The following is a 27,430-nucleotide window of genomic DNA, read 5'->3' on the forward strand; positions in this document are numbered from 1 at the left end:
GTCCGAAGCGGCATCTGGATTCTGAAATTGTCGTTCCTGCTGTGTCAACATGGACAACACAGTGGTTACATCAGGGAGAGGATCCAACAACATGATTTGAGATCTAACGGTGGAGTATTGCTCATTCAGCCCTCTCAAGAATCGTGTTACATGATCCTCTACTCGATATTGTCGCATCACACTTAAGCCACAATTACACTCGTTTGAACATTCGCAATCGGGTATAGCTCTAAAACTGTCAAGATCTTCCCAAATGGATTTCAACTTTGTGAAATACTTAGTTACATCTAGGTCTCCTTGCTTGATGGCAAACAACTCTTCTTGCAACTCTGCCACCCTAAATCTGTCTCCTTGATAGTATCGGTGCTTCAATTCACTCCACAGATTGCTGGCCACATTGTTCCAAACAACACTTCTAGCTATGTCTGGACTAAGGGAAAGGTTTATCCAAGCTACGACGTAAGTGTTACACCTATCCCATGCCACAAAGGTTTCATCATCCTTATTAGGCTTAGGCAAACTACCATCAATAAATTTCATCTTGTTCTTCCCTTTCAGTCCCCACAGCACAGATCTACTCCAATCACCATAGTTTTTACCATCGAGAATAACAGTAGTAAGAGGAATACCAGTGCTCTCAGAGGGATGAAGATAATAGATGCTCTCTGGATCCTGATTCGGTTTGGTACTCTTCTTGCTAATGCTCGCTTGAAATGTTGTGAGCTGATTCAGAAAATTCATGAACGCTTCTGCATTTACACCTTCCATCGCACCTTCCAGCAACGTCGATTGACAGAAGCCTCAGTGATTAACCTTCTTCCTACAATCTCGTTGATCGGAGTCACCTTCTCACAGTTACAGAGAGTGTGAGGCGGCGCACTCTCATCAAGCTCTATCGTATAAGTTTGTAGGAAGAGAAGAAAGACAGAAAGAGAGAATGAATTTGACTTGAGAAATTAGATGGAGAAAGAAAGAAATTCAACGGATTAAACTCAAATTGAAATTAGATGAATCACACGCTGAATTGAAAAGAAACTCAAAGAAATTTCAGTTTGGAACGAGATACAGAATCTGGATCGAGAAGAAAGGAATTTGGATCACCATTCGCATAACTGAGCTCTTGCAAAATTGGCAAGATTTCAGATCAGGCTGCACCTTCCTCAATCTGAATCTCAGTGCTTGCCACACTCCACACTCACCGCACCATGTTGAAGGTGTTGCAAGTGTGAGTAGCTGCACTTTCTGTGAGAGAAAATCAGAGAGAAAGGCACAATTGCAAAATACCTAATAGCATAAAATGGTGAATCACACTTTACAGGTGAGTTGCAAATACATATATATACAGCACCTACACTACACCTTAGCTGCACTAGATCAGCACCCTTCTAACAAACTAGTAACCAATTTGCTGAGGTGTCATCTAATATAATTATCAACATGACTAACTGATCAGGCACATATCAGCTCCTAACTTAAATTACTCTAACTATTTATTATCAAACTTAGAGGTTAAGTGACAAAATGAATACTAACCGCTAAAGTAAATAATTAATGTTCCATTTTTTGGGTTTACATGACACAATGATGAATGAATAAAACAAGAGAGTCTACGTGAGGGGGAAAAATGGCAGTGAACTTTAAGTTTCAGTGTTTCACTGCTTTTTAAAAATAAATAAATAAATAACTAAATTAAATTAATTTAAATAATTCCTCCAATAAAAATACAGACTAGTGAAGTCAAGTCAAGTCAAGTCAATGAGTGCGCATTATCCACGCAACTAGGAATAGCGGAAGAAGCGCACGATAGCCTCCACGGAACTCCGGTGCGCCGTTCACGATCCTCGGTGGCTCGTTGCCAAGCCTCACCGGTTTCGGATACACCTTCACACCCCCATTGTTAATTTGCACATTTGCCCCTCCCCACATACCGTGTCGCTTCGTGTACCAAAACAAGATCTTGTACTTCACCGCGGTCGCAAAATCCACCCGGAAATACACCTTCCCGTCCATCCCCGCCGCCGGCGTAAGGTTTCCGACGAAGGAGGCAGAGCTAGGCTTATGCGCCTTCTTCTGGCGGCCCTGGTAGAAAGGAGCGACGGCGGTGGAGTTGGAGAGTAGGCGCGTGGTATTTTGGGAGAGGAAGACGGAGATGTTGACCCGAACGGCGTCGTATTTGATCCCTTTGTCTTTGTTAGGGTTCGTGAACTTTATTTTGAATAAAACGGTGTCGTTTTTTGTTGTTGACGGAAGGGATCTGTTGAGGGCAGGAACGTAAATTGACTCGAGATAGAATTTTGGTTGGTCAACACGGAGGGAGAGCCAGAAGAAAAGGGCGGTGAGGCCCATGGTTATTATGAAGCTGAAGCAGCATGAGCAGCAGCTGTGTTGCTCCGCCATCTGCCGTGGTGGGGGTGGTGGTGATACCGCCGGGAGTCGAGAGAGAGAAAGAGAGGGAAGGAAAAAAATGTAGAGATAGAGTTTTGACTGTTGAGTGCGTCCCGGTTTCTTTATTTGCTGCAGCTTTTTATTTTTATTTTTGTTAACGGCTTCCTTAAAGGGAATATATACGGACCGAGAATCAAATTTAAAAGAAATTGCGAAATTTTATTTTATTTTTAATTTTTTATTCAAAGTTTATAATTTCTGACCAACTTTGTTTAGTTTTGCTTTCTTTTTGTTCATTGTGTTTAAATATTCTATGTCTTATTTAACACTCCCTACTTAATTAATATTTACGAAAATAAATTGTAGTTTAAATGGCTCCTAGATTCCCCCTTTTTCTCCTTATGTAACCGGGAAAAAGCTATATTACTTACCATACTAAAATTAATAACATCTTATTAATATGAAAAATAATTGAGGTGAATTAAACTTGTTACTTGATTTTATTTTTGTGCGTTGATGGATGCTTATGCTGTTTTTCAATGCTTATTCACTAAGCTTGGTTTATGTGCAGTGCCACTTCATCCGCTGCCACCTCGAAGGGTAGTGGTTATGGTTTTGCTGATAAGGTTTGTGACACTTGTCACTTTACTCTCTTTCAGTTTATTTTTTACTATATTTGTTTCCGTTGCTGTTATTGCCAATGGGGACTGGATGTTTTACAATGAGAGATGAATATGATAAGGATTTAGTGTAAGGTTGATTGAATTGTGATTCAGCTTATAGCATTCCTTTCCATAGGTTTGGTAGTTTCATAGCGATGACCAATTACTTGTCATGCAAAGACATTTTTCATTTGAAAATGTTACTCATTGATAGAGTTACTGACGGTTTCAGATTTCTGATGGCATGACTATACAAATTCACACAGTTAATCTATTACTTGAAACACGTGGTGGTGGGGGCGCGCGTCGAAAAGTGGGAGCAACATGGTAAATTCTTGTTTCTTGATGCTCAGAATTTGGTTTATTTGTGCTCTACCAACCCTGTCAACTGTTATGATTTGGAATGAATTGAAATCGAAATTGAAACTGACGTGGACATCTTAGTCTCTGATGGGTCTATCAAGTATTTTTTAAGTATAAACCTAAAGAATTTCACTTTATGTTTGGCTCAAGTACTATGTTTTTAAGTTTTCCCTGAAATCTATTTATAGGGCACCACCAATGGCATCTATCACAATACATAACCTTTCGCTGTATACCACAAATGAAAGCTGGCAGAGTGGCAGGTATTTGTTGAAACCCAGGCTTAAAAATCTGACACCTTTGCATATGGCATTTTATTGAAAGATTTGCCTTTACAGGTTGTAAATCTTAAGGAAGCACGGGAATTCTCCAGTAACAAGAAATATATATATGTCTTCAAAGTAATTACCTCCTTCTCTAGTTTTAATATGCTTATATGTGTAATCTGTATTGATTTGCTTTTATTTCTTTCATTTTGCTTATTTTACAGTTGTCATTTAGTTATATGATTAGAATACATAGTTCCGATAAGTTTTATTGAAAAATAAAAAGAATGGTTCATAAAAAGCAATTATACTTTTAGCTATACTCTCAAGGTTGTGGATGTTATGTTGCTTTTATTGGCATTACCATCTAATAATTCATACATGTTTTTCTTTTTTCTTTCTCAGAAACTAGAATGGGAATCTTTGTCTATTGATCTTTTGCCTCATCCTGACATGTTCGCGGATGCTGCATTAGGCTTCTCTGAAGAGGGATCAAACCTGAGAGATGATGATGGTGCAAAGCGAGTATTCTTTGGAGGAGAGCGTTTTATTGAAGGAATATCAGGAGAAGCATATGTAAATATAGTTCCTACAACTAATCTTATAAACATCTGTTTTATGTTTGAATGTTTGAGTCATGAAATATAGCTGGAATTTATAACTGCCAGATAACAGTTCAGAGAACTGACTTGAACAGTCCACTTGGGCTTGAGGTTCAGTTGCACATCAATGAAGCTGTTTGCCCTGCACTAAGTGAACCTGGTAAGTAAAAGGGCACATGTAATGTTTCTTGTATCCACATTGAATTGATACACATGGCATCATTGTGACATCACTGACATGAGTTACTACAACATGTATGAGCAGGGCTACGCGCACTTCTCCGCTTTATGACAGGATTATATGTCTGTCTAAACAAGGGTGATGTTGATTTAAAGACTCAGCAGGTTTCACACTGTTTTTTAACTTTTCAGTTTTTCAGAATACCCATCCTCAGTAGTTTCCTTTGAATAAAAATATTGTTTCATTTTGACATCCTTTGAGTGTTTCTGTAATTGAATCATAGCAGCGATCAACTGAAGCTGCTGGGCGTTCTCTGGTCTCGATTGTTGTAGATCATATATTTCTTTGCATTAAAGATACTGGTTTGTTGCTAGCCACATAGCTTTCTTTTTAGATAAATTTAAACCTCTTTCAATTATATAGTCAAATTCAGAGTTAATAAATGATCCAACCAATGACAATAACTTGCAGAATTCCAGCTTGAGCTTTTGCTGCAGTCCCTCTTTTTCTCTCGGGTAATGCTTTATTTTCATATTCATTTTATTTTTCTTTACATAATCTTACTATTCTTTCCCCCATTATTCTTTCTTTGGTACTTGTCCCATATTACTTATGAGTGTTGGTGATAAACTGACAACACCTTAGCCTTGTCTAGAGGGAAGGATAGAATTGGTTATATCAAAGCAAATATAAAAACATAGGACAGAATATTTCCCTTCGATATTATTTTTTAATTTATATCTGTGCTTTTTTTTCCTTTTTTTTTGTGTGTTTTTTTTTTTTTTTTGTTTGGTGGGGAGGGGGTCTTTGGAGGCTCCATTAGTAACAAGATATGCACTATGCAGAAACAAACAAGTAAACAAAAGGAATACAAAATTGTAGCTGCTATATTTGTTTTGCCAATGTGATTTTAGTGTGATAAGTTTATTTCTTATAACTAAGCTAATCATTCTTGGAGAAAGGTAAGAAAAGAAAGCTCCTTATATTATCTGGATGATTCATGCTATGGTTGAATGTATGGTGCAAAGGTTAAGATGTCACATGCTTTTAACAAATGTGCTTTTAAGATGTCATATTGCCATGTTATTTCCCCTTATTGTGCAATGTTATCAGGCTATCAGTGAGTTATACTGTTTCATGTACTTTTGCAGGCCAGTCTTTCTGAAGGAGAGAATGACAATAACTTGACCAAGATTACAATTGGTGGAATAATTTTAAGGTTTGTGCCTTTGTGCTCTGTCCATAAAACCACTTTCATGGTTAGATCCTGCATTAAATCCTGAGCAGTTAATGCAAATTGACAAGAGGAGAGAAAAAAAAAAGGGTTTCTCATATGCTCTAGTTGATCAATCATTTTGGTGGCTTTTGATAGTTTTAATGGCACAATAATCTGTTTTCCTTCCTAAGTTGACTGTACTAATCACTATATCGTAACAACGTAACTAGGTTGCTTGTTATCATTGGAATGCAGGGACATCTATTCATCTCCGCAGTGTACACTAGTGCAACCATCGATGCAAGCTGTCACAAAAGATGCTTTCCATGTGCCTGAATTTGGTATTAAGTTATGAACACGTTTCTTGAAAATAATATATCACTTTACCAATGCTTAACAACTGGTTTTTAAATCCTTTCTTTTGGCAGCTAGAAGCTTTTGCCCTCCAATATACCCTCTAGGAGAACAGCAGTGGCAAGTGATTGAGGGAATCCATCTAATATGCCTCCATGCACTTCAAGTCATGCCTTCACCACTTCCACCATCCTTTGCTTCTCAGACAGTTATTGATTGTCAGCCTCTTATGGTATGTGCATCATCTTTCAATAAATATCTTGTTACAGACGTATAGTGCATCTTTTTTGTCTTTTTTTTTTTTGTCAATTATATGTTTGATGATCTTTGTATATTTGTTCAGGTTCATCTTCAGGAGGAAACATGCCTGAGGATATCCTCATTCTTAGCTGATGATATTGTTGTCAGTCCTGGTGACATTCTACCGGACTTCTCAATAAAATCTTTTATTTTCAGTCTCAAGGGGCTTGACCTTACAGTTCCACTAGACAACATTGAAACTGATATTTCTAAAATCTATATGGATAATAATACAGTTCAGACCTCCTTCACTGGAGCAAGACTCCAAATTGAAAACCTTTTCTTTTCTGATTCACCCTCATTGAAACTAAGAATGCTGAACCTGGAAAAGGATCCTGCTTGTTTTAGTCTTTGGGAAGGTCAACCGATCGATGCTAGCCAGAAGAAGTGGACTGCCAGAGCATCGCAGCTTACTTTGTCCCTGGAGGCATGTAATGACAAAATCAAACTTCAAAATTACCTTGGACAAACTGGAGGACTGTTGAGATGTGTTGATCTCAAAGATTCTTGCATTGAAGTAGCTATGGCAACTGCTGATGGCAGTCCACTGTTACATATTCCTCCTTCAGGGGGTATTGTCAGGGTTGGAGTTGCTTGTGGACAGTATCTATCCAACACTTCTGTTGAACAATTATTTTTTGTCCTGGACGTCTATGGTTATTTTGGGCGAGTTAGTGAGAAAATAGCTATGGTCGGGAAAAGGAAACAACTAGAGGACATTAGAGACAAGTCTTTTAGTGGAAAGCTGATGGACAAGGTTCCCAGTGATACTGCTGTGAGTTTAACAGTAAAGGACCTCCAACTTAGATTTCTAGAGTCTTCGGTGAATGTTGAGGGAATGCCTTTAGTACAGTTTATCGGAGATGATCTATTCATTAATGCCGCCCATAAAACCCTTGGAGGGGCTATTGTTGTTTCATCTACTTTACGGTGGGAGAGTGTCCAGATAGATTGTGTGGATGCTGAGGGGCACTTACCATGTGAAAATGGATCATTCTTGAGTCCTAGCGAAAATGTTCCCTCACCAAGTGATAATGGATATCCTCATCTTAGAGCTGTTTTTTGGGTAGATAAGAATAAGAAACATCCAATGAATGGAAATGCTCATTCAATCCCTTTTCTAGACATCAGTATGGTTCATGTCATTCCACTAAACGAGCAAGATATGGAGTCTCATAGTTTAAATGTGTCAGCTTCTGTTTCTGGTGTTCGACTTGGTGGAGGAATGAACTATGCTGAAGCCCTCCTGCATAGATTTGGAATACTTGGACCTGATGGAGGCCCTGGGACAGGCCTTTCAAAAGGGTTGGAAAACTTACAAAAAGGACCCTTATCAAAACTTTTTAAGACAACACCTCTCATGGTTGATAATTCAGAAGATGGTATGAAGCAATTTCACCTGATTTTTTCTAGTTGCTATATTTGCTTATTACATAAAATAGATTTGTTTTGTGTTGCATAGACTTATTTTGCTAAGTATACATTTCTTACTTGCTGAACTTTTTGCTAGCTGAAAGTATGAGACAAGGGGAGGAAACCAGTTTTCCACACCTGAAGAAGCCAGATGACGTGGATGTAACTATAGAATTGAGACTGGTTATTTGCTCTTGAAGGTGCAGATCAGATGGCTGAACAGTGGTGGTTCTCCAGTCTTGAGGTTGTAGACAGAGAAGAGAGGTGTTGGCACACAACTTTCCGTGGTTTACGAGTAAATGCAAAAAGTAGCCCAAAGAAGGTTCTGAATGGCAAAGCACAATTGCATCGGATAAAACAAAATCCAATAGAGCTTGTTACGGTAGAAAAAGCTTCCTTCTGAGTTTCAAAGATTTAATGCAATCTGTTTGTGTAAATTTTTCTCCAAATTACTGCAGAATTAAGAATTTTCTTTCTCCTTTGAGAATGATAAAATTCAATATCCTTACTGATTGGTTTTCTACGTGTATCTCTTTTCTGTTTCTTGTCTATCATCCAGATATGTCTTACCCCTTTCATACACCTTACCTTATTGAGCTTGCACTTACAGGTAGGAATTGAAGGGCTACGAATATTAAAGCCTCATATCCAAAAGGGCAATCCTCCATCAATGTTAATTGCAGACGGGGATAAAGAAAATAGTAACACAACTGAGGGAGTTGGTCTTGAAGTTCGCTTGATATTATGTGAGGACAACACTGATGACATAGTGAATTGGGAAGTGGAAGACATAAAGTTCACTGTTAAACAACCGGTAATGGGAATTTCATAGTTAGATATAGGTCATTGTCTCATGAATGTTGCGTTTGATGATGATTGTACCTTGCAGATTGAAGCAGCAGTAACCAAGGATGAGCTTCAGCACCTCACTTTGCTGTGCAAATCTGAAATTGATTCAATTGGCCGAATCACTGCTGGAGTTTTGCGGCTGCTTAAGCTGGAAGGTTCTGTTGGTCAGGCTGTAATAGATCAACTTGGTAACCTAGGTATGCTTTCCAGTTTCTAATGTTTCTGAATTAATTTTCATCGGACATATCTTGTTCTTTTAATTTCTATTTATTATTGTTATGTTATAGCCTTCAGTAAACTAAATATATAGGTAATGGATAGTGATTTGAAGCAAGGTTTAATGAATCCAAGTGGTTGGTTCATTGATGACAACTAGTGATCATGTCATGTATGATACTTAGAATGCTCGGCAAATCAATGGAAAACTATGATGCAACGCTATCACTCTCTAGGCCTTCTAGCTTTGGTTGATTGTATAGCTTATTGATCCTTTGGCTATACATTTGTGCTTACTTTTCCTACTCCCTTTGTTTCTAACTAAATAACTGTATACTCGGACAAATTATAACCAATAATGTTATGATGATTTGCAGGTAGTTTCTACTGTTTCTAGTAATGGTACCAACAATGGTATAGTTATTTGTAGTAGTTTTCTAATATTCTAAACATGGTACGGTGACTTGCAGGAAGCGAGGGCATTGACAAGATTTTCTCTTCTGAAAAGGTTACCAGAGATGGTAGTGTTGTTGGTAATAGAGGACATTCTCCCTTACCAAGCGGGGTTAATGAAGGACCACACAAAACCATGGAAGAGACATTAACTCAGCTTGAGGAAGTGGTTGTAGAGTCACAGGCTAAACTCAGTGAACTAATCACTCATGTTGGTACTTCGGAGTTCGGACTCTTCTTCCACTCAGCACCGTACCATTGTCAAACTAAGTCAAAAGATTGAGACCATGCAGGGCCTATTGATGCAGTTGAGGAATCAACTTTAAAGGCCCTATACCTTTTGTTGATGTACAATTTTAAGTTACGAGATTTAATCTACATAGGATATGATTCTTGTGTATATAGTATACAAAATTGCAAACTCTTGTTGGGTGTTGTATCAGTGAGGCAGAAATTAAGCTTCGTCTCGTTGGTATAACAAAGTTTTGTCTCATTGGTATAAAAATTTTGTCCCCCTTGAAAATGTAGCAAAAAATTCAACGTAAAAAAGGTAGTTCTCAAAGGCCTTGGCAGTTTAATGAGGCAGGAGAAAATTCCAGATTTGAACGTTATATACACAATTTTTTAACGATGTTCAATGCTAATAGATACCACAGTTACAAACTTACAACAACCAGGTGTGTAGTGCACAGCAAAGAAGAATAATAAGAGGAGTTATTAAAGGACAATTCATAATAAAATACTTAATATCATTTGATTCATATGGTCAACCTAATATTTGAAACATTTCTTGCATTTTTTGAAACAGCATTCAATACTTACCAAACTATTTCAATAATAAAATAAATAGAATACAAATAATAACAATGTTCCTAAAATAATTATTTTCCAACGACTGGCCAAACCAGTCATGGAGGCTAAGCTAAGCCTAAGCTGGTGGCACGTTTGTAACATCGTCCCAGCGCCATATCGTGCCGTCCTCACAGCAACTCAAAATAATACTGCAGCATAACAGAAGGAACTGCTTGAGAAAAGAAACATAGGGAAGAAGATAATACCTTCCATCAAAAGAGCAACATAAGAATATGGCATTTACCTTCCATCAAAAGACACGGCAGTTTGCCGGATTGGAGATTTAGATTGAGGATGCGACAACCTGGAAAAGGTGATGAATTGAGCATAAAAAAACTTTCTAAGATAAAAACATGTCTCATCATTATAACATGATAAACAAACCTTGCGATAAGAACCGGCGGACTTGACTGCAATTCCCAAACAAAAATCTTCCCTTCCCTGTTACCTGGCAAAGCCAAAAGGAAATGAAAATTGTAAATAAAATGTAGCAGATGTTGTATCAAAAGACGAAGTGGCAGCAAACCACAATGAACAAATTGTGTAATACACAGTTACAAGAAGAAAACAAAATACGACTTAAGAAGAAATTGCAGTTAGTTATTACCTATTGCAGCTTGATTGTAATGGAAATCACAAGAAAACTTGATGAACCAGATATCACACTCAGGAACAGGGTATTTCTGGAGAATGTCAACTACACCCTAAACAACAAACACAAATGCTTTCAACTTAAAAAATTGAAACTGTATCTGCAAATAATTACTGAAATTTAAAAAAGAAAAGTCTAAATTAAAATGAAATAAAACAAGATAATAATTCTAACAAACCTCTCCTGGAGTTTGGTCCTTCACTTTAGGCTCCCACAAGACAATTTCATTGTCAACACTCTGGAAATGCAATATAATCCATTAATTTCAGAATCGGCAGATAAATTTATGTAATATAAAGGGAATAATATTAGTTAATATGAAATGTAGTTGAGTTCGAAGAATATTATAAAACTCTTGAGCAGTGTGGTTCAGTTGAATACCAAGTTTTCTAGGATTTGGTAAGGAGTTTCAGAAATACCGTTGAACATTTTCTTTTACTAGTATTTGGTTTCTCAAAGATCATTTTATAACATGTGAAGGAAGCCAAAATGCAACCATTGGTTGCCACAGGGAAGTAGAATAACTCTGGAAAGTGTGTCACCTTTGAAAGGATAAAATCACCCAGCCACCTATTACAGTCGACATAATTTGAATGAACTGAAGCGTTGAATACCTGAAAAGAATTACTATTAGAAAAGATCTCATATATGTATGTACTTCTACAAATAAAATTTTACTTACAGGAAACTGCACATATTTTGTGGGAAACTTAGATGGAAGATCTGTCCATGTGAATGACTTTTCCACGTAGGTCCAGAACTCTGCACCAGAATAAAAGCCGGGATCACTTAAATGAGAAAGACAATAATATTTAATTACAATTGGTACACACCATTCTGTTTTGCTGACAAGAATAGATGAGAGATTGTTTTACACAGATCGTATATAACCAGGTTTAATAAAATAATGGCATGAAAATATATTCTTACCCTTCATCGACCATATCTTTACAGTATTATCCATGCCACAGCTAGCAATTTTGTATATATCTGATGGATGAAAGTCCTATAAAAAGCAAAAAGATAAAGAACTACAATAAAGAATTAAGATAGAGAACTACTAATTAAGCAAGAAAGTATAGAGAAATACATTGCATAGATATGAATGCACTTACAACACTCAAAACTTCATTACGATGCCCTCCAGCCCCGGCAAATATCAGAATGCATATTCCAGTATGAACATTCCATAACCGGACAGATTCATCCTAATCAAATTTAGATGTTAATGGTTGAAAGGAAACCATTACTCTTACCATCAAAATTTCATACAAAAGAAAGCTACTCACTTTGCTTGCAGAGATCACAAGCGATGACTTCAATGCTTGGGTCCTGATTTCGTTTATGGAGTCTCCATGCCCAACAAAGCTCTAATGAAAAAACAGCACTGCGTCAAGAATCATATGAATAAAAGAAATCATTTTCAAGACATTCAGCATCCCAATGCTTCCTACATAACTGTGAACTAACAACTAACACTAAATATAAAATCAAACAACCATCATTATTTTGGTCTATTGTATGTAAAAAAGAATAAACCAACCCTTGAAAGGTGTGGTATACCTTGTATATCCTCTCAGAACCAGTATCTATGACTCGGATTACGCCATTGATTCCTCCAGCCACCAGAAATGGGGCACCATCAACATTGCTTGCCCAGCTCACTGTGTAAAAGGATTCATCCTTCTGGTCAACATAACAGATGAAATTTGAAGCATTTTTCCAATAACAATTTCAAACTTCCTTAAAATTTAATTTTTAAAAAACAAACCTCAAAGCTGAAACACAATTAAATTCTTCAAAACAAATAATAAAATGTCAGGAAAAAAAACAGTGTTGGACTTACATCCTCATCAACATAAGATTGCAAAACAGCAATAACTCCTCCTTCAAGACACTGATAAACCGTAATCTGCACAAAATAAATAAATAAATGAATAAACAAAATGAAGATTAAGATAATAAGCTCAAGCTATGGTTTCAACCATAATTAGTATAACAAAGTGAAAAGTTACAAAATTTTACAGAATCTAACAGCAATGACAAGAATACAAGTTAAAAGACCTAGTCTTAATCTTGAACCGCTGATTCAAATTTTTTCTTTTAGAAAATAACAATTAAACGAAAAAAAAGAGTAGAAGATAGAGAGTGCGAGAAGAAAACCCTATTGCCGCCAACAGTGGCAAAAACGTTGAGGTAGCGGGAATCGATGAAGTTGAAAACGACGGCGTATAGAGGGCGTTTACCCTCTTGGAGGCGGTTGGTGACTCTGTAATCTCTCTTCTTCGATGGAGTTAGTGAACCCACCACTGGCTCACTCCCCAAACCAAAAACCTTCGCCATTTTTTCTTCTTCACGTCAAACACCAAAATTCGCTTCTTTTGTTTCTTTTCCCCTCTCTCCGTCACTGTAAAAATTAACAGCTTTTACTTTTGTTTTATAATTTCTTTCCTTTGTTCTAATTTCTTTATATTTATAATAAAAATTTAATTTTGATGCACAGTTTAAATTAATTTTAATATATATTTAATTAAATAATATTAAATTAATAAAATAATTATTTTTTTATTAATTATATGACTAATTATCTTAAAAAATAGATATAATACATTAATAAAATATTTTATATTATTAGTATATTAAAATTAAATTTAAAATAATATGTTTTTTATTAGTTTTAACTTTTAACATTTTTTTGCATAAGACTTTTTTTTTTCAGTTTTGCCACTTAGTACAATCTTATCATATCTTAGAGATATTATATTTTCTTTAGTATTTAGAAACTATTTTATAAATTTGTTTTATATACCTTGTAAGTTATTTTTTAAGAGATTTTTAGGTGATTAATATTTTTTTATTTTTGCTTTACTTAAATCAATAAACTCTTCTCTTTTTTACACTAAAAGTGTATTAGTTCATGCATTTTCCAACTATATTTACTATACAAATATCTAATTTAGTAACGTTAATGCATGAAATAGTAGATTTGGACTTTAATTTAGTAACGCTATATGCATAAAATAGTAGATTTAGATGACATTATTTATTATATCATAAATTATATAAATACAAATATATTAAATGATTATATATGTGATAGAAATATATAAAAGTCAGATAAAAAGAATGTAAAAAGTAAAAAACATAAGAATAATTTTTAGAATTAGTCTCTGAAAAATTTTTAGGCAAATATTTTAATTTTTATTTTATTAGACAAATTAATATTCACATCAAATTATTATAAAAAGAATGATATAAAAATTTTAAAAATTTTTAGAGACTATTATATTTTTATTAAAATGATAATGATTCATTTGTCGATATTTTTAACCAAAATTTAATGCAAAGATTAATTTATCTAACAAAATAAAATATTAGAGACTAATTTAATAATTAAAATTTGTTATCCTTTAAATTGATTTGGATATTACTCAAAATATAAAAAGAAATTAGGAACAAAAAAGCAACTAATGGAAAATTTATTAATCTTTATGTAAATCATGTCTATTGTTATCAGTTATCACTGCAATGAATCTGAACTTAAAGTGAAATGTTCCTTCCTCATGGGATATTTTAGCATAGTACTCTATGCTTATTGGACTACAAAATTTAACTGTATTATCTGACTCAAATGAAAAGCTACAACAAAATCATCATAGAAACCAAACCAACCAGATATAAAAGCCAAAAGAGCCTTATCTTTAATCTTTATTTCACTTTGCTGCATTAAGAAACTAGTAGCAATGGCTTCCACAATCCTCCAGTTTCTCTCATCATATCCTACTTCTCATTCTCATCATCCGAACCAAAACCAAAACCATCTCTATTCACATAGACCATTTATAGAGATTTCCAATATTCAAATCCACCCAAGAAAGCACTTCTCCATCAACTGCATCACTAATAATAATAACAATAATGCCTTAAGCACCAATTATCCAGCTAGTGATTATTCCAATGATGATTCTAATGAAGAATTTCCAACCCAAGATCCTATTCTAGCACAGTCAACAGTCCAGAGACATTTCTCATAGAGAAGAGAAGAAGATCAGAAATAGTGAGGCAAAGAAGGCCTAAAACTGAAATATCACAGGCCAAGCCACCGAATTTTGAGGTTGGTTGGAAGAGGACAAAAGAGATTAATTTAGAGCTGCCAATAGGTTATGTCATAGCTGACTTCTTGGAGAAGCTAGAGGAGCTAATGGGGAAGGAATTCGGGTCGACGGAGTTGCTAGCAAAGGCTGGGGAGATTGTGGCCGAGAGGGCGAGGGAGGAGGCAGAGATACTGATGGATGAAGGGAAAGTGGAAGAGAGAATGGTGACTGAGTTGTTCAGAGTGTTGAAGCTGATGGAAATGGATTTGGCAATGGTGAAGGCTTCTGTGAAGGAAGAGACATTGGATGAGAGGCTCAAACAGGCTAAGGCTAGGTGCAGGCAAGCCATTCTTGTTGCTTACTCATTTTGAATCATGATGGGAATGTAATTTTGTTGGTGTAATTATTAAGGTTTACATGAAATTGATGTAGATAAATTCTTGACTGACTTTTTTTTTTTTGAAGTACTCATTTGATATTCTTATCTTAGAAATTTGAAATGCTTTAGAAATGTAAGTGACAAAATTAAAACTTTTTAAACTCTGGACCAAATTAAATTTTAGATGATCATTGAAAACATCTAATATAATTTTCTGATATATATTGGTGCGAGTCCTATAGATTACTGGATATTAGCACTTAAAAGAAGCAAAATACTGCTGAAGATCCTAATATAAACTTGTGCATAACTGTATTACGATTTTATCGTTCTTTAGGTATACACATAGTTTTCACACTCTTAAAATGTTTTTCTTTTTCTTTGTTTAGCATATATTTAGTTATCTGATTCAAGTGATACAAACTTAATTCCCCTTGAGCAAAAGTCTCGATTTTGAATAATATGGATGGAAAAAAATCTGTTAACAAAACTAGTTCCTAGTAGATGTTTTTGACTCAAACAAAACTGCCTTATATAGAAGAAGATACATGTAGTCTCAATTGGAAAATATAACAGCATGCTTAGCTATGGATTAAAAAATTGTGAAAATTTTATAGCTGAGTGTAACAATTTTGATGGCCAAATTTGTTGTGCAAATTTTGGTTTTTATAAAAATCTACTGCACCTGAGCATTGTCGCAGTAACAAATGATCATAACAATGAACAATGATTTTCTTTTAAGATTTTAACTGCAATTCTTTTCTTCAAAATGCAGCCCACTTTCCAGTTTCCAGTCTCCACTTTATCCGACTGTTGTTATAGGTGCCCCCCTATCAGCTTGCATATTCAGTGCAAGTTTCAAAATTACTCATACGTACATCATCAAAAATAAACATAGTATGATTAATATTTTTCTGATATTATATTAACAAAGAAAAGAGAGAAAAATGTTAGTACACCGCAACTTCATGCCTACTTTAGCTGCAATATCAGATGTTTGAATTCTGGAACAGCCCTTTTAGAAAAGACCTACCTATCTATCACCTCAACCCCAAATTTTGTGAGTTATTTGTACACATTTGGATATAATGCCCCTATTAATAGGAAGTCAAGTGAAGACTGAAGAGTACTTCACCTACTCACCCTTCTTAGTTTAGCTCAATGTTTTGTTCAGTTAGCATTATGTAATTCAGAGGTTTTGGCATGAGCACTTAGCAGAGAATCATGATATTCCTCTGGAGGCACAAGGCCTAGCTTATCCTTGATTTCAGAAAGCAGTTCAAGGCTCGCTTGCAAATGGCTCGACTCTGACCCGTTGATGAGAGAGAACACCTATACAAATACAGACACAATTGTTGTGAAACCAATAATGACACACAATAGAGATAGATAAATGATTTACTTTACTAATAGATTCTCCTAAAAATCCTCCTACACACTAAATAAGGGAAGCATTGGTTGTTTTTTTGGAGATTCCAAGACAAAAAAAAATCTACTGTTTTTAATACTTTATTTTATAGTAATAGGAGTATGATTAGGAATATTTTTCGGGAAGGAAGCAAAGGCGAACCTTATCAAAGAGAACTTTCATAACCAATTCATTGCTGTGGTGCTTATCGCAGAGAACTTCTGTAACCAGTTCGTCGCTTTGGTACTTATTCTTGAGGAGCTTACACAAGTTGACAGCAGAACTGACACGAAATATAGTGAGCATAAGTAAACTATAGAATGCATTTCTGGTGAAAAAAAGTTTCAATAAAGTGGGAATAGAAAGATGGAACCTTATATCCTTGTTCCAAATACAATACAAGATGATTCTGCAGCAAGCTCCATTCCAATAATCTGTATCATTTAATTCCTCAAGTAGAAGAAGCAACCTGTCCAGCTCTACATCGGACCGAGTCTTCTCCTATGGATGTTGAATTCGTTGATTATGAATCATATTAAGTTAAAAATTTTATAAAAGCCGATAATATGTTCAAAACCTTACAATGAGATTCATAACATCTTTTGGCTCCAAATTATGTCCAGCTTTCTTGATTTCCTCGTAATAATGAATAGCTTCAGACAGTTGCCCATGTGCTGCAAGAACTGAAACAAGCACATACTTGATTTGGTTCAAGTTCTTCTGTGGTATCAATGGATCTAACACTACCTACAATGGAGGATTAGTTAGTCACAATAAAGGTTACTTGTCTTTCAAGCAAATGATAGATAGCTCAAGCAGCAGCATATGCTGCTTGCACCCGTACCTGTTTTGCTTTCTCCAACTGTCCACAAGCAGCATAAGCATTTATAAGGGCCATGAAAATTTGCTTTGTAGGTTTGATTCCAGATTCCTTCAGTTCTTTATAATACTACAAGCATAAAGTTGAACATACATTTGTAAGCATTCATCCATAGACAGCTTATCAAAATGGCATACCTAAGTTAAAACTAATTTTATGTAGCTCCGTTGATGTAGGCATATCCAAACAGATTATTTTCTGTGGTGCAATTATTTTCTATCATAGAAATCAAACTAAACCCCGCTAAAAATATAAAAACCACTCGTGCCTCAACACAAGAGCTTAAGCTGTTGGTGGAGATGGTTGAAGACAGTATCAGGGATGGATCCGCGCCCGGGGGAGAGCATAGGCCTTGGCCCCCCCAACTTTTTTGAACAAAGTTAACAACTTTAAGTATATAAAGTTATTATATATTATATAATTTTATTCGAAAAATAGAGTAAGTAATTATCTTAGATAAATAATTAAATTATTAAACTAAAAAACAAGTAACAATCCTTAAATTGAGAAAAATATTATTGCTAATCTCTTTTCGATTAAATAAATTTCCAAATCTTTAAACATTTAAACTTTTTTTCTCTTTTTAAATATTTTTTCTCTTAATTTTCACACCTATTATCATATAAAAATACTTTAACATTTATAATAACTAAACAAATCTTTATAGTACATACATGAAAGTAAATTATTTTAAAATTTATTTATTTTTCTCATGATATTATATTAATAACATATTAAGTAAATTCATTAAAACAATTATATTTTATATATTTTATTCATGAATATGTTTTAAATGCATATAACAAAGTTATTAGAATAACTTATTTATATTATTTTATAGTATATTTTTTTATGATATGAAGCATAAAAATATAACATACTGTCACAATAATACTTAACAAAGTAAGCTAATAAAAATTAGATAATTTTTATATTTTATCGAATCCAAAATAAAAAATAAATTTTTTATATAACAAGCACTTATTAGTATTTTTTTAATCAAAAAAATATTAATTATAATTATATATATTAATGAATATATAATATTATATTTGATTATATAATATTTTAATTTTCGTCCCCTCCTCTATCAAATTTCTGGATCCGTGACATAATGAGAGCTTCAAATGACCAAAACCGTGTAGAGTTAAATCATTGTCCCCCCCCCCCCCCCCCAAAAAAAAAAAAAATCATGGAGACAAAAGTTATACATGCGAAATGCAAGATAAGCCTATGCAATATTCACACATCAAACCCAAAAGAGATGCATGCATTAGAAAACATATTTCATATAAAGAGCATTCATGTGTCTATCGAAAAATTTAAGAGTTGGTTCATGATAATGCAATGGAAATACTAAGATAGTAAATTTCTTAGATAAAAAAGTTGAAGCAATCAATCTTATAGTCTGAGTTAATATTAGAAGAAAGAACATAAGAAATATTAGAAACTTCTGAACACACACAGAATGACAGAATTGAAGATCAAAAAATGACTGAAATGGGTTTATTATGATGTTATAAATCCCAACTTACCATAACTATATCCTCTTCAGTTTCAGAGTTGCTAATCAGGTAGCTAAAAGTCTCTGAATCAGGCATTACATCAGCATTCTGCATGTGCTCAAGGACCCTGACCCCATCACTCGTGTTTTTCTGAAAAATTTCAGCAAAATGGTGAGAAAAGGAATGCATTAATGCTGAAGTAGGATAGATGTGATTCAAATACATTTTGGAAGGACTTCTCAGCATTTCAAAACTTGTCAAAACTATATCCATTATCAGCAGCCATATTTCAACTCATGAGAAATCATTTGTATGCAAAGGATTGCCCAGATAACCGTACTATTTTACAGATACAAGGAGTTATCCCTTAATGCAACTATTGATTTCTAGAGTGTAGTTTGGTAAAATTTCTCTTTGCCCAAAGCCCAAGAGTCAGAATGACCCTGCTCAAAGATTTGTGTCATATACTCATGTCCATAACCTATAACTATTTAAAAAAGACGAAACGAAAAAATAACAACAAAGGTTCAATGGAACCATTTTTTTAGGTTCAACAAAAGCATTCCAATCTCATTGCAAAAACACAAAAAGCATATTAAGTATAGAACAGAGGCATTAAAGAAACATCACCTCTCTAAAACATTCTGCCATTATGGTATTGTACATGCTAGCTGATGGTTTCAAATTCAGTTCCCCCATTTCATCGAGCATTCTATATGCACCTTCAAGCTGTATTATGAAATAAAATAACATCAACGGCGTTCTAAATTTCACTGCAACTCACTAAAATACAGCTACAGTGGATACTTAGCAAGATGAAGCTAAAATCAGTAAAAGACTGGTGAACAATAAGCACAAGAATGAAAATGAATGGGTACAACTTACGTCTTTCATCTTCAAGAACAAGTCTATCATACATCTGAATGTCTTATCATTTGTCTCCAGATTGTACTGGCGTATTGTAGAGAAGATCCGATGAACCTTTATTTGAGAATACACCAAAGAATAAAACAAACTACATGTGAGAACAGTAAACTATCCAAGATGTTATAGAATAATTGATTCCAGCTCTACATATATTGCTTACTGACAGGAACTGAGATCTAGCAGAAAATAGGGGATTTTATTGATGAACTAGGGATTGTAAATCACAACCCCTTATTGAAATACACTGTTGGGTCTAACCAACTCTGGAGAGAATTTTCTTCTCCTGAACTAACAAACTGAACAGAATTTTCTAATTGACTAAAAATTAACTAACCCCTAGTATTTCATAGGCAGCAGCTAGGCCTAGCACTACTCCTAAACCTGCTAAACTAGTTTAAAAGGGACAAACAAACCTGTTTCTATCACTTACCTTTCATTTTTATTAAAAAAGAGAAAAATTAATGAGAAGAGATGAATGCAAAAAGAATGGAGGTGCAAAATAATTTCAAATTGAAGCATCCTTACTTAATGGCAAGAGAACAAAAGAAAAATTACGTCACTGTTTTTTTCCAAAAGGTAAAGGCGGGTAGAGCAAGCTATGTCATCCAAAAGATGAGCTGGTCAATTCTAAGCAACCTCTCTGCACTAGACAATTGCAAGAAAGACAAAATTTGTGATATAGAGCAGAGAGACAAAAGTATTCTTGGATCTTCACCTAATATACTAAGCTTTTAAGTCTACTGATTCCTTGACATGATATTAGAACTTCATGGCCAAGAGGAAAAGAATCCAATTAATGCCAATATAAATTTTAAGATAAAATGGTGAAGACTGAAGAGGCTATATTTCACCTTTCCTTCAAGCTTGAATAAGAACATATACTGCAGGACCGGAAGAAGATAGAGTAATTACTTATTATTATGATCTTTACTGGATCTTCACTTTACAGTAACATCAAAACTTTCTAAGTCAAAGATATAGACATAACACAACAAAACAATAAGCTTAAAGATCAAAAGTTTACATCCATCGGAGAAAATCGATGGAACATGTAAAAACACAAATTATGAGAGAATGAAGAAAGAAGAGAGTGATTACATGGATGATGGGTCATACCAAATTATATTCAGATGTTTCCTCACAAGTTTGTAATATGGACTGTAACATCTCATTTGATAAAGTCAAGCCCCCTTCACACATTTCATCAACAATATCAAGAGCTACACGCACCTGCATTAGAAACAAAAATCACTAATCTCCAAAATTCACTCGAGAGAAATTGACACATCATGGACTTTTATTGTGAATTTGCATATTGGATAAGATAATGAAAAGAGGAATTATGCCAATCACAGAAGAGGAAAGTACCAGCAATGTCATTGTGATCACTATAATAGAAAAAAGTGCTTAAGAATTTACTTGTTTCTGTGAATATATGTTTCTTTCCATTAAATAAAAATATATATTTTAAGATAAGTAACATGGCCACACTATGTTTGTCAACCTCTAAATGGTAAAGATATGGGATGGGTGCACTTTCAATGGCTTGTGTTTTTGGAGATGACATATTGACACTTTTCTTATTTTTTATTTCATTCTGGACTTTCTAATTTCCTCTTACAGAAAGTGCAAAAATCATATGGTCATACCTCGCGCAACGTACAGCTATGTAAAATTAGCTTCTCATATGATGAGGATGAAGGTGACACTTCAAGTGTTTGGTGCAAATCCTTGAATTTTGTAATGACATTCTCAACCTTCACAATACCAACAATAAATATGAGAATGCACACAAACACACATAAAAGTCCATAACAATAACTACAACGTACAATTATTATGCCAAATGTTCACAAAAAAGCACTAGTACCACCTTATCATTGTGTTCAAAAATGCACATGCAATTATGGAGTGTTTAATATACAAACACAATGAAGTAAAATCTCACAACAGTTACGAAGGAATTGCTAAATAGAACAAGGGGGAATTATTAAATAAAATGCAGCCTCGAATGTCTCCAAAATAAATCTACAGTAAAAGCCACTTTGAAGAAGTTTATTCCATACACCAAATTTGCATAAAATCAACCTAGAATGAAATAAAAAAATTAACAAGAATGAAAGGAAAAAGATAAAGAACCATGTCCAGCAAAGTAAATGAAGAGCTACAATTACTGATTTATTGTAAATACCATATTGGCTTCTAACCATAGCTGAGGTGTGAGTATCAACTCTCAATCATAATCTTTGTTAGTTCAAAAACATACAAATTCTACTTATAGCAGTGTATAATAGGCTAAAAGCCTGTAAATGCCTCTGTGTGGAGTTCCATTTTTATTGACAATTAAAAATAAGTTGACAAAAAAAATCATAACTTAGGTATGCTAAAAGAAATTTAAATGGTTTTCATAAAAGTTCTATCATCACTGCAATCTGAAGTATCATGAAAATGTAAAACTGGCGATATATTTTTAGAGAAAGAAAAATGGATGAAGGAAAGCGCTTGATGGTATCATGGACTTGAGGAAATTATCAATGACATATGCAAGAATTTTCTTACCGATAAATTTGGGATGCTAATAGCATAACTTGCAATGAAGTTTGTAATATTATTTGTTTCATAATCTGCAATGCATAAGAATCTCAGTACAAGATATACACCAATTAAGATTTATAGAGGAATTCAATCCTCAATTCTTCAGCAGAATCACAATATGACTTAGATAATTGGTGTTATATTAAAAAAACCCGATATTCAGTACATTAATAATTGACAAAGAAAAAAGAAACCTGCAATCTTAATATATGTCCATTTATACATATAATGCTTGGGATTTTGTTCCTCTAGAGTATCTTGTGTAATATAAAGGGTAAAATGCAGAATGTATGAAAGACTTAAGAGGCTATAGTTCTGCAGTTTTGACCCCCTATACTTTAGAGGAGCCAAATTCGAAAGACTTAAGTAACATAATTCAAGAGATACAACAGCTATATCATATGCAATTTGTTTTCCTTTTTTGCAAGCAGAAACATTGTTTGATGTCTAGCAAAATCCAAATAGGTGATGAGAAGATAAATATTGTAATCATACCACTTGTTTTGAAGTCCAAAAGGAAGTTCTCCGCAACAGGTTCCAATTGATGCCTTCCTAATGACTGAAATATCTTTTCTACAGATTCTACAGATGAAAGCTTTTTTATGTTTATGATTTCCAATAGCTCCAATATCTCCTTCTTCCGCTCACTCTCACAAAGAGCCAATAAATAATTTTCTGCAACATAAGTTGAATAAAGTAAGTTTCCATTTTAAGGTGCTACAAAAAACAGAATTTTCTATCATTATTGAACAACGATGTGCAGAACCAGCAGCGACACCTTGTCACTTAACATTCATTTCTGCAGTAATTGACCACTGACCATGTCACTTAAAATTCACAGTCTCATTAAATGAAACTGCATATGTCAACATCTGCTACGGATAATCCAAAGCTAGATGTTTGAACACAACTTCTATGAAACAAATTATGACAAACCAATGCTATGAGGGAGAAAAGCATATGCACCCACCTCGTAAATCAGAAATTTCTTCACCATCATTCTCTGCAATGAGATTACAGATTTCTTGAATCTTTTCTTCATTATTAACTCTTAACCACAACATCATTTCGTAGTAACCGAGTCTGGTAATTAAACTGGCATTCTGGTCTTTGATAGCATCACAGAAAAAATGAAACTCTTCAACCATACACATGTCAATAGTATACAAAAGAAGTGGACGATATGATTGCTCTTCTAGCCGAAATCCTCCTTCACCCATCAATTTAAAAAGATGGAAAACCTTCCCCAACTCTTCTATCACTATGTCTTCGTCACTACTTTCCCTAGCCTTTTCTATGCACATTTCTATCAGTGCGTTGTACCCTTTGATCCCTGGATCTCGTCCAACTTTACCAAACAATGCAATGGTAGCCTCCGGCCCAAGTACCTTTGCACAAATTCTAACCAACTTATTAAAACGGTTCTCTTGGGAAAATTCAAACAAGTGTCTCTGTTTCTTTTTGCGAGAATGTCCTTTCCGTTGTAACAATAAATTATTGTTATATATGTTTGAGAGCCATGATATACCTGGCTGACTTTGGGACTCTTTTGCATTATCATTTCTCTTAGACATGGGTTTCTTCACCGAGATACTATCACCTGACAGTACGAAACAATACAACAAATAACCTTTTAGGAAAGGGAAAAAGAGAAGACAAGCTCAGCACTTGAACAATACACCAATTAACCGATAACATACATTCTCAGTTTCTCCCAGGAATTTCATCAAACACTTACCGTAGTAAATAGAAGAAATCTTCTTAAACGCCACATTAGAAGAATCATCTGCACCAAAATATTCACAAACACAAAAAACAAATTTGAGACTGGAAAAACACTACCCATAAACGAAATCCGCAACAAAACTCTAAATTTAGCTCATTCAGCTTCAGAAAACACAACACCCCGAAAAACAAAAGAGTGCAGAATTACCTGAAGCAGGGGATTGTTTAAGCTTGAGGCTTGCGAGTGTAGAATCTCCATCGAATTCCGAAAAGAAGGAAGAGTATGCAGCAGAACGTGAACGTGAACGGAATCCGGTTAGATTTCTAACGTAGGAGAAATATGAATGGCGCATTTTTTTCACAGCACTTTTGAACGAACACGGACAAATGGAAATTGTGCTTCTTGCCGCAGTGAAGAGAACGCGACTATTTTGAAGCACACCACTGACATGAAAACAAAATCAAGCAGTAATAGAATTTTTGGTAATTTCTATCAAATTCTCTAATTTATTATTTATCAATAGTAATCAAGGTTCAGACAACCGGATCGATCATCAAACCGCTCTAGTTATTGGTTTATTAGTTCATTGGTCTAACCGGTCCAACCGATAGTTCAACCAAAAAAATCGTTTTAGAATATAATAATAAATAAATTATAAATAAACATTCTAAAATATAACTCAACCTATTTTTTGTCTCATAACAACTATGTCATTCAGCCAAGAATATATCTTTCATCTCTTTCCTAATGTAAAGAATTAAAAAAGATCAAACAAATTGAACAAACCTTATAATACTAATGGTGAATCCATCTCCTTAATATAGGAATTAATCACATAATACAAAATATACTAATATACTTGACAAATAGGTAAGACATGATATAACAGTGCCTTTCGATCGATTTTAGAATAAGTCAAGCAACATGTAGAGATGAATTAATAGCATAAAAATAGATAAGAAGACAACACTAAAAGTTCAAATAATCATTGAATACAATGCAAAGCTGCTTATTCATTGAGATCTCACATTATACAAACAACTTTCATGACTTAAGTTTGCACATTTTCAATAAACAATTGTAACCAATATTATTTTTTATTTTACTATGATATGTACAAATCACTTATAGCACAAAAGAATTAGTAAAGAATTAAAAAAATAAATAAATTCACTATTTATATTGAATTAGCTAGAGGCATATGCATGTTTACCAAGTGATGCAGGATTGTTTATCATTCCACTGGTAATTGAATATGTGCCTCCGAAGGAGAACTTAAATTCAGGGAACTTTGATGAGTTCAAATCTAGCAGCATATAATACAATCCATAGTTGAAGAGTTTAGCAATGAAAATGTACAAAATTTCAATAAACATTATCACAAATTTCAGATTCAAAACACAAATCAATAATCAAGTAATCAGAGATATTCAAAATCACAAATCACTACTTCAGACTTCAGAGACATTCAAATTCAATAATCCAAGTACTTCAGAGATATTCAAATTCTGCCTACAGCATTCAACAATATACAAATTTCCACCATTAGCAACGAAGTTTTTAACCCAATTTTAACAAGCTCAGCACAATGATTAACAACAAAAAAAAAGCCCTAAATGAGGTAATGAGCACAAAATCAAGAAACTTTAACAAAATTTAACAACAGATAAAAAAAGCCAAGAACAAGCCAGTAACAGTTTATCAGTGGTTCAGCGGCCGGTTTCTAAAATAGCGGTTTCTACTAGTAAATCGAACCGCCTAAACTATCGGTTCGTGGTTAAACCGGTTCGACCGGTCGGTCTGATCCGATTTTCAAAATCTTGATAGTAATACTCTAATGCAATTTCTAAAAAATTTATTGTTGAATACTTTAGTTGCAACAAAATTTAATTATTAAATTAGTTTTTGAACTTTTAGATAAATTAATTTTATATCATATTTCGCTTTAAAAAAATAAACAAAAATTATAATTTTTTAAATAAATAAAATAAATATTTTATTTTTCAAAATATACAATTTATAGCATTTTTATCAAAATGGACGGTATCTCTTATCTCATTTACAGTATAAATGAAATAAGAGTGTACGTATCTCGTTTATACTATAAATGAGATAAGGCCATAGTTGTAAGAACCGAATCGGTGATCAAACTGGTCATGTTACTGGTTCACTGATTTACCGGTTCAACCGATAAATCACTGGTTGAACCGATAAAATCGGTTCTATATAAATAAAAAATATAAAAATAACTTCCCTTTTTCATTATAATAAAATGTTTATTTAAATATATTCTAGTGTTAATGCATATGTTTAGTTGTGTATCACAAATAATATCAAAGGTAGATCAATTTCAACTTACAAGAATTCGTCTCATATGTACCAGTATGTACCAAAGGGCATACAATATGGTTGACGAATATCATGTTATGAAAGAGTTTAATTAAGGTTAAAATTCAAACCCGGCAGCCAAGCTTCTAATCTACAAAATGCTAAAAACTTTGATGATAATTTCCATGGTAATAGAAATACCATAACGGTAAATAACACAATACCTATAACTAAATCTAAGTAGGGCAACTTATTAAGCAATTGTGTTAATTTATTATTTTTTTTAATTTTTAAAGTAAAAAAATATTTTATTTCTATTGGTAAAAAAATAAAAAACTCTAACAATATTTAAAAAATAAAAAAAATTGAAAAATTTTAAATTTTTTAAATTAATTTATTCTTAATTTGTGAACAATTGCAGCAAAAAAAATCAACTGTCCAGGTGTGGCATTATCCGATTAATAAAAAATAAAAAAATATTTTCAAAAAATTAAAAAAATTTCAAAAAATAATTTTTTTTATTTTTGAATATTTAAATTATGTGATTTAAGTTTTTTATTTAAATTTAAAAAATAAAATAAAGTCCAGCAATATCTAGTAAACAACATATCTGTAAATTTATTATTATTTTTTTAATTTTTAAACTAAAAAAAAATAATTTTTTCTATTAGTAAAAAAATAAAAAATTCTAACAATATCCAAAAAATAAAAAAATGAAAAATTTTAAATTTTTTAAATTAATTTATTCTTAATTTGTGAACAATTGCAGCAAAAAAAAGTCAACTGTCCGAGTGTGGCATTATCCGGTGAATAAAAAAATAAAA

At 33.6% G+C, this 27,430-nt stretch overlaps 4 protein-coding genes and 1 pseudogene across 8 annotated transcripts; 2 read left to right on the plus strand and 3 right to left on the minus strand.

Annotated features, from left to right (window-relative positions):
- Nucleotides 1–1,509: 1,509 nt before the first annotated feature.
- LOC112750658 (protein NDR1) lies at nt 1,510–2,397 on the minus strand. The gene has a single exon (XM_025799463.3). The coding sequence runs from the start codon at nt 2,395–2,397 to the stop codon at nt 1,753–1,755; it is 645 nt and encodes a 214-aa protein (XP_025655248.1). The 3' UTR covers nt 1,510–1,752.
- On the plus strand, nt 2,356–9,783 carry LOC112748880 (uncharacterized). Of its 2 annotated transcripts, none has more exons than XM_072216758.1 (18): nt 2,356–2,491; nt 2,957–3,011; nt 3,280–3,374; nt 3,599–3,673; nt 3,749–3,811; nt 4,082–4,252; nt 4,345–4,438; nt 4,544–4,623; nt 4,743–4,821; nt 4,931–4,974; nt 5,611–5,678; nt 5,931–6,016; nt 6,104–6,261; nt 6,373–7,711; nt 7,840–8,124; nt 8,353–8,556; nt 8,632–8,788; nt 9,278–9,783. In XM_072216758.1, the coding sequence occupies exons 6-15, from the start codon at nt 4,130–4,132 to the stop codon at nt 7,938–7,940; spliced, it is 2,172 nt and encodes a 723-aa protein (XP_072072859.1). In that variant the 5' UTR covers nt 2,356–2,491; nt 2,957–3,011; nt 3,280–3,374; nt 3,599–3,673; nt 3,749–3,811; nt 4,082–4,129; the 3' UTR covers nt 7,941–8,124; nt 8,353–8,556; nt 8,632–8,788; nt 9,278–9,783. The 2 variants fall into 2 exon arrangements, with proteins under 2 accessions (XP_072072859.1, XP_072072860.1); XM_072216759.1 differs by having other exon boundaries at nt 4,746–4,821.
- A 191-nt stretch (nt 9,784–9,974) lies between these two features.
- On the minus strand, nt 9,975–13,211 carry LOC112750657 (polycomb group protein FIE1). Its single transcript, XM_025799462.3, has 13 exons — nt 12,928–13,211; nt 12,611–12,676; nt 12,328–12,450; nt 12,054–12,134; nt 11,880–11,972; nt 11,695–11,770; nt 11,447–11,526; nt 11,307–11,378; nt 10,943–11,002; nt 10,720–10,816; nt 10,497–10,560; nt 10,357–10,416; nt 9,975–10,261 (listed from the first exon to the last, which is right to left on the minus strand). Exons 1-13 carry the CDS (start codon nt 13,105–13,107, stop codon nt 10,189–10,191), a joined length of 1,125 nt encoding a protein of 374 aa, XP_025655247.1. The 5' UTR covers nt 13,108–13,211; the 3' UTR covers nt 9,975–10,188.
- A 1,241-nt stretch (nt 13,212–14,452) lies between these two features.
- On the plus strand, nt 14,453–15,391 carry LOC112750660 (protein CHLORORESPIRATORY REDUCTION 41, chloroplastic-like; annotated as a pseudogene).
- A 746-nt stretch (nt 15,392–16,137) lies between these two features.
- On the minus strand, nt 16,138–25,615 carry LOC112750659 (pentatricopeptide repeat-containing protein At4g04790, mitochondrial-like). 4 transcript variants are annotated; one of them, XM_025799467.2, is made up of 16 exons: nt 25,492–25,615; nt 24,486–24,721; nt 24,291–24,338; nt 23,523–24,152; nt 23,048–23,227; nt 22,517–22,581; nt 21,607–21,714; nt 21,074–21,187; nt 19,916–20,011; nt 19,661–19,759; nt 19,061–19,180; nt 17,490–17,594; nt 17,228–17,392; nt 17,019–17,146; nt 16,808–16,928; nt 16,138–16,569 (listed from the first exon to the last, which is right to left on the minus strand). In XM_025799467.2, the coding sequence occupies exons 2-16, from the start codon at nt 24,628–24,630 to the stop codon at nt 16,408–16,410; spliced, it is 2,286 nt and encodes a 761-aa protein (XP_025655252.1). In that variant the 5' UTR covers nt 24,631–24,721; nt 25,492–25,615; the 3' UTR covers nt 16,138–16,407. The 4 variants fall into 4 exon arrangements, with proteins under 4 accessions (XP_025655252.1, XP_072072861.1, XP_025655253.1 ...); XM_072216760.1 differs by having other exon boundaries at nt 24,081–24,152; nt 25,492–25,610; XM_025799468.3 differs by lacking the exon at nt 25,492–25,615 and having other exon boundaries at nt 23,523–23,940; nt 24,081–24,152; nt 24,486–24,584.
- Between the last annotated feature and the right edge of the window lie 1,815 nt (nt 25,616–27,430).

The sequence above is a fragment of the Arachis hypogaea genome, chromosome 15 (genome assembly GCF_003086295.3).
Source record: "Arachis hypogaea cultivar Tifrunner chromosome 15, arahy.Tifrunner.gnm2.J5K5, whole genome shotgun sequence".
Lineage (NCBI taxonomy): Eukaryota > Viridiplantae > Streptophyta > Magnoliopsida > Fabales > Fabaceae > Arachis > Arachis hypogaea.

Bases quoted from the DNA above. Each gene is read 5' to 3' on its own strand.
- LOC112750658 (XM_025799463.3), bottom strand. From the start codon at position 2,397: ATGGCGGAGCAACACAGCTGCTGCTCATGCTGCTTCAGCTTCATAATA.
- LOC112748880 (XM_072216758.1), top strand. From the start codon at position 4,130: ATGTTCGCGGATGCTGCATTAGGCTTCTCTGAAGAGGGATCAAACCTG. The intron at 4,439-4,543 runs GTAAGTAAAAGG...ATGTATGAGCAG, and splicing joins CCCTGCACTAAGTGAACCTG to GGCTACGCGCACTTCTCCGC. The intron at 7,712-7,839 runs GTATGAAGCAAT...ACTTTTTGCTAG, and splicing joins GGTTGATAATTCAGAAGATG to CTGAAAGTATGAGACAAGGG.
- LOC112750657 (XM_025799462.3), bottom strand. From the start codon at position 13,107: ATGGCGAAGGTTTTTGGTTTGGGGAGTGAGCCAGTGGTGGGTTCACTA. The intron at 12,135-12,327 runs GTATACCACACC...TTTTTTCATTAG, and splicing joins GTTCTGAGAGGATATACAAG to AGCTTTGTTGGGCATGGAGA. The intron at 11,003-11,306 runs GTGACACACTTT...TTGCATTTCCAG, and splicing joins GTGATTTTATCCTTTCAAAG to AGTGTTGACAATGAAATTGT.
- LOC112750659 (XM_025799467.2), bottom strand. From the start codon at position 24,630: ATGCGCCATTCATATTTCTCCTACGTTAGAAATCTAACCGGATTCCGT. The intron at 22,582-23,047 runs GTATGATTACAA...TATGCATTGCAG, and splicing joins TTTGGACTTCAAAACAAGTG to ATTATGAAACAAATAATATT. The intron at 19,760-19,915 runs GTAAGTTGTACC...TTCATAATACAG, and splicing joins TGTTCTTGAAGATGAAAGAC to CTTGAAGGTGCATATAGAAT.